The 6469-nt window shown below is 42.9% G+C and overlaps 1 protein-coding gene across 1 annotated transcript; it reads left to right on the top strand.

Annotated features, from left to right (window-relative positions):
* Positions 1-3024: 3024 nt before the first annotated feature.
* Positions 3025-6447, top strand: otol1b (otolin 1b). Its single transcript, XM_018702092.2, has 4 exons — positions 3025-3578; positions 3660-3749; positions 4532-4603; positions 4690-6447. Exons 1-4 carry the CDS (start codon positions 3104-3106, stop codon positions 5586-5588), a joined length of 1536 nt encoding a protein of 511 aa, XP_018557608.2. The 5' UTR covers positions 3025-3103; the 3' UTR covers positions 5589-6447.
* The last annotated feature ends 22 nt before the right edge of the window (positions 6448-6469 follow it).

Below are 6469 nucleotides of genomic sequence, written 5' to 3'. Positions count from 1 at the left end.
ACAGTTACTCGAATACACTCGAATAATTAAATAAATATGAACGAATAACAGGTTTAATGAACTTAAGTCACTGTAGACTGTATATAAAAAGATAAGACACTGCACAAACCACATAAACTATACTTATTAATATTTACGAATTTAAAACGCCCTGAAGAAAACTGGTAGTAGTTATGAATCAGTGAATCCTTACGAGGCTAATATACTAATTAAAAAAATACCTTCGATAATAAAGGCTGACAAATGCAACTGATAAATGCAACGCTAAACCACAAAATCTAAATATGCCGTATGAAAATGAAGGCTCGGCTTTGAGTCATTCGTTGCGTTTGGTGTTGGACAACCTGAAAACATAATGCCTTCGGCCACAGCTGTCGATAGTGTGTAGGCATAAAAATGCAAATGTTCATTTATTGGCACCACAAAATAATATCAGTAAGACCAAAAAAAAAATCACTGATCTCTACATCATCTCACATAGCTTGCACATCAACTGATCACTTCTGAACGTCCAGTAACCACCAGTCAATGTTAAATAAAAAAGTATATTTTACCATGAACATACAAATTTTCTCTTGTGGAAAAGGCCATCAACTTGTGCATTGGAAACCATCCCTACCTTCAGAGGCCTGTCTGAGAAAGTGTGGCAGAAGAAAGTGTTTTTGTGTACTCCGTCTGACTACATGAGCTGTATCTTCACTGCCAGCAGATCTCTTGCCAAAGTCATTAGCAGCTAATTCTGCAGGATCTAGATTTTCTTTGATAAGATCCCATAGTTAAGAAAAAAAAACACAGTCCATGGCTTTATTTGTGTCTATGAGCACTGTGAGCACAGCAGGGCAATAATCAAAAAGACAGTGGTTGGTTGCTGTGTTGCACATTAAACAAGTCTGTCTTATTATCTCACTCTCACTCTATACACATTCGCAGCAGTTTCAAGATCTCCTTTACATGAATAGGGTTAATGTAAGGCAATACACCTCCATCCACCCAAGTCATCTTTGGTCCTCTCTCTGCTCGGCTGCACCTGCTGAGTAAGTTAACTCTTCCTTATCCCTTGCTCTATAGTATGTGGGGATGTAGGCTGAGGGCAAGGCTGGTGCCAGTGTTAAATGAATGGACAGGTGAGCGGCGCCGGGGTCCTCTGTGACCAGCTGGGCACTGTAAGCTGACCGCTGCTGTTGTGTGTGGTCTGAATTGAGTTGAGAGACGATGAGGGGTTGAGGTCGGGCATGGAGAACCCCAAAGGAACCCCTCTCTCTCTCAGGACTCAGCTGCATATCTTACACTCCATCTGTTTGTCTTTTATGGAGGGGCAAGTCAGGGACACTTCACTTGAGCTGCTGGGAAGAAGGAGGAAGAACATGTAAATGGGGGTCAGCAGATAAAGAAAAGTGTACGTGAGAGGAGAAGATAAAAATCTAATCAATTATTAAGCTTAAATAAATCCAATCTTCTCCTATTTAGAAACTTTCCCCTCATCCCACTATCACCCCCTCTCTGTTTCCCAAATTCATTTCCCTTCTTCCTGCTCACTCATAGCTGGTCATAGATCTCTCTGAGGACATGAGGTCTTTGACAACTGAGGCATGTCCACTGCTCAAACATTCATTGTCACTGGCAAGTCGAGAGTTTCAACTAGACAGGTACCAGAAAATCACTTTTCTACGAAAACCTGATGCTATCTTGTTACACTGTAAGAATGAATCATTGTCCAGCCACACAGTTTGAATCATAGTTAGCAAACGTAGCTGCCAGCAGTCTCTGGGGCTCATGTGCAGAAAAGTCGCTCACAGTGATCAGGCAAGCATTGCAACCAAACTGATTTGAGGGAGATAAGCTGGTTCCTCTGACAAAAAGCTCAGGTTTAGCTACTGTTGAGTGAGGAGATTATCAGTGCTCTTTAGGCTAAAGCTTTCTTCTGGATGTTCACCAAGTACCAGTAGATTGTAAATACTGAGCTCCTGTGCTATCCATGCCACTCTGCAGATCTTGTAGTAACTTATTTCAAATTACCTGTTATAGATACTGTCATCTAGGTCAACTTGCAAGATTCAGCATGGGATTATGCAATAAAAGACCTAAAATAAAAACAGCACCTTCCTGCTTGCAGCTACATGTAAAAAAAACTGTACAAACCTACATTTGAAAAAAGGCTGTTGTAGTGCCCTGGCCTCTGTCACAGAACCCTCTTTGCTTGGCTTTGTCCCACCGTAAGAGCCTGGGTAGTGGGTTGGCTGTTGGAGGAATGCCTCACATATCGGGTGACCCATTGCCCCACGGCCTTTGCTCCTCGCCTAGCTCGCAGCGACGGAGTGCTCCTGGCGGGCGCTGTATCCCGTGTCACAAAAGCACCTTTCTATACAACAGGGGTACAGAGAATGGGCCACAGCACAGTGGTTCTCGTTGGGTCAGCTCCAGCCCGCCGTAGTTGGATTTCAGACCTCCCCCTGTGCTTCCAGCAAACACCCTCATTGGTGGGGATGTTCTTTCACCCAAGCCTGGCAGAGATATCAGAGAGACGTGGAACTCCTGGTGCTGCCTGCAAGACACCGCTAGAGAGGATAAATGACCATACTACTTATGCATAACTGGGTGAGTCTTATCAAGTTTGCTATATATATATATATATATATATATATATATATATATATATATATGTTTGTGTGTGTGTGTGTGTTCTCAGAAAGTTACATAACATGACAAGCAGCCTACTAAAACCTTTGGTTTATGCGTAATTGTTGGCATATAGATTACTGAACCTCAGTCATGTGGTATTGTGACCAAGATGCTGCAGGCTTTCATTCTAGTTAAGTCTACTAACACTTACACTGCTGAATTCACTGAAGGGTAGTCTACAGAACTGCTGGGTCACTGGGGAAAATGTAGCTCCTATGTGAGATTAGCAACGGGAAAGATCTAAGTAGAAACAGAGAAACAAACAAAAGCAGTCAAAAAGGACATGGAAAACATGCATGAAAATGTTAGATGGAAGTGATGATAGCAGTGATATCATCAATACTACAGTCTGTGATTGCTAAACTGCTGAACAGTATGTGCTGATTTTGTATCCTTTTTTCTTCAAACCAAAAGTAGTTGGAAAATGAAATTTGCACAGGGCAACAGAAGAAAATTGTCTTGTATAAACTCATCTGTTCTCAGATCCCAGTCAACCATGAGGACTATCTCCTGTCAGTCAACCCTTGTGGCTGTAGTTGTGGTTACACTCACTGTGGTGTCCTGTGCTGAAGCTAAAACTACACAGAAGCCAAAGTACCAGTACACTAAGAAGCCCATCCCTCAGATCACAGTGCACAGCCCTGTGACCACCAGCATGCCCAAGCCGCTCAAGATAGTGGCCAGTGCAAATCCTGTGGAGCCCCACCTGCTGCCCACCACAGAGAGGACCACCTATCCAAGTCATGTGTTTCCTCAATACTACCCTGAGAATACGGAGCCCCCTGGTGTCGGCCTAGAGAACTACACCCTGGATTACAATGAGTGTTATTTCAACTTCTGTGAGTGCTGTCCACCTGAGAGAGGTCCCAGGGGGCAGAAAGGAGAAAGAGGCCTGGAAGGTATAAGACTCAGTCATAAAAGGCACTGGAAAAATGTTTTGCTTTCAGCATTTTGAACCTCTCTTATTTTTGCTTATCTAGGACCACCAGGTGAAAGGGGCCTCGCAGGGGCAGCTGGTTTACCAGGACCACCAGGTGTGAGTGGTCCTATGGGGTTAAAAGGAGACAAAGGTGAGTATAGTATTATTAAATACAAATTTGAAATAGCTTATTACCACATATTTCAAGGCAACAAGCCCCAACCCCCAGCACCTAACTCCCTCAATTGTTCCTACAAATTTCTATTTTATGAAACAGACCTTGAAATTCTGTATTTTGGTCTTGTGGGGAAATAAAGGCAGAATGAATAATCATCCCATAGAGTTTTCTGACCCAGCAGAACCACTCCTCTACACAAGAAAAAAAATACTGCAACATACTTACAAGAGAATATTACAAGAAACTATCAAGGGAAAGGTGCCACAAGTTCTATTTTCTTGCTTGTATTATATTGTTTTACTAATTTTAATTTAGGTTTCCATTAGCTTAACTGTGCACTGTGCAGTATACACTATGTGATAAATAAAAATATAATTAAATAACTTAATAACTGCTGACTACACTCAAGAATGATGCTGGGTGTGGTTAGAAATGTGGGAAAGGGAAGTGAAACACTGTTTTTCAGCCTGGAGGTATATTACTCTTTAAATAATAAGGGCCAAAAAAGAAAAGAGAACTCACAATTATTGCTATTTGCCTGAGACCTGTGACTTTGAACAAGAAATATAACAGTCACTTCAGACAAAGGCTCTGACATTTGGGCCGCCTGGCCCCTTAAGCCTCTGAGTCTGTGCCCCATTGGCCCATTAAATATATTATTCCTCTTCACCTCTAGCCCAAGATAAAACAACATTCATATTGGGTATGTTGGATATTGTTAATTGAATATTTGCTTTGTCATGTCAATTGCTTAGGGGATAGAGGTGACCGAGGAAACAGTGGGACAGCAGGGCCACCAGGAGTCCCAGGGAAACCAGGACAAAAAGGTGCAAACTTTTTCTGACGTTTGTTGACTTCTCTTATATTGTTGCCAGACTTCAGTCGTTCTGAGACAGTTTCCCTCACCTTGCAGGTGATGTTGGTTCAAAAGGTGAAAAAGGTGAAATAGGGCTGCAAGGTTTCAAGGGTGATAGTGGAGAAAAAGGGGAACCTGGCCAGAATGGGACTGCTGGTGAGAAGGGGGAACCGGGAAAAGAGGGGCCAGCTGGACCTCCAGGAGTAGCTTTTGAGTTAGGTCCTAAGGGAGACAAGGGGGATAAAGGGGAGTGTGGCACATTTGGGGAAAGAGGACAGAAAGGTGAACGAGGGGATCCTGGGTCTCCTGGCACCCCAGGAGGGATGGGCATTCCGGGAATGAATGGCAAGCATGGCTCCCCAGGTCCCGTAGGCGTCCGAGGAGATCCAGGAACACCTGGACCACAAGGAGAACCAGGGGTGAGAGGGCCTCAGGGACCACAAGGAATAAGAGGGATGCCTGGGCCAAAAGGGGACAGAGGTTACCCTGGGATGAGAGGTGAGCGAGGCATTCGTGGATTCAAAGGGGCTAAAGGGTCAGCGATTCCTCTGAAACGCTCAGCCTTCAGTGTAGGCATCTCCCCAAGAAAGTCCTTCCCTCCCTCTGGCTTCCCGATCCGCTTTGACAAAGTCTTCTACAACGAAGAGAATCACTTCAACGTCACTTCCAACAGCTTCACTTGTGTCCATGCTGGCGTTTATGTCTTCTCCTTCCACATCACTGTGCGCAATCAGCCACTGCGAGCCACGCTGGTAGTGAACGGTTCACGACGGGTAAGGACACGGGACTCTCTGTACGGTCAAGACATCGACCAGGCGTCCACTCTGGTGGTGCTGAGGCTGGCGGTGGGTGATCAGGTGTGGATGGAGACGCTCAGAGACTGGAATGGGGCATATGCCAGCAGTGAGGATGACAGCATCTTCTCTGGGTTTCTGCTTTACTCAGATAAGCCCTGATACTCGAGAGTGATGCTGACACTCTTCTTCTGCTGTACTGTTCCAACTTGACCATATCAGAGAGAAGACCAAATGCTGGTGGTGCTACATTACTATACTCACTACTTATGACCTGCTCAAAGGCTGTACTGTACACTAATCTGGATATGTGAGGACTGGCAATAACAAGATCATGTTCATTGCATCATCACGTTATTTGCATAAGTGATGATGCAATGAACAAAAAAAAAAAAAAAAAAAGAAAATGAAAAATGAAAAAAAAAAAAATCAAAAATAAAATACAGATTGGCAAATTATGTAATGGTCAAAGAATAAATAAAAAAGAAAGCAAAAACAATAGAGCTCCAAGTAAGATAATTTATAATGAACATATGATTATTAACCTGGTGTTAATGTACATGTATGACTACTACTACTACTACTACTATAAACTACTACTACTAAATATGCCAGCAGTGAGGAGGACAGGTTTTTTCTTTCATTTTAATTCAACTGTAAACCCTGCAGTGTTCCTAAATAATATGCTCAGTTTTTACTCCTTTAAACCCATAAATTGTAAGTATTTATTGATAGTCTACTTTCAGTCAGGCTCTCTGTTAAACACAGTGACCCCATGTTACCCCTGCCTCACTCAAAAAAGCCCAGAAAAGCTTGTTTGACCTCTCATTCCATATTATCCATGTCTTCCTCTTTCGCTATTTCTTTCTCACACTTTGACCGCTCATTCTTTTCTAGCTGACCTAGTCTTTCCAACTGAGACGTAGAAATAAATCACATATATACAGAGAATACCACCGTGACCTATAGCTGTATTATTTGTAATGTAAATCTGGCAAGAACGTCCTTACCTTTCTGCATTCAAAAAATATTATATCCACTGT

The sequence above is a fragment of the Lates calcarifer genome, linkage group LG21, assembly GCF_001640805.2.
Source record: "Lates calcarifer isolate ASB-BC8 linkage group LG21, TLL_Latcal_v3, whole genome shotgun sequence".
Lineage (NCBI taxonomy): Eukaryota > Metazoa > Chordata > Actinopteri > Centropomidae > Lates > Lates calcarifer.
Note: the sequence above shows the minus strand (reverse complement) of the source record. Positions and strands in the feature narration are given on the sequence as shown.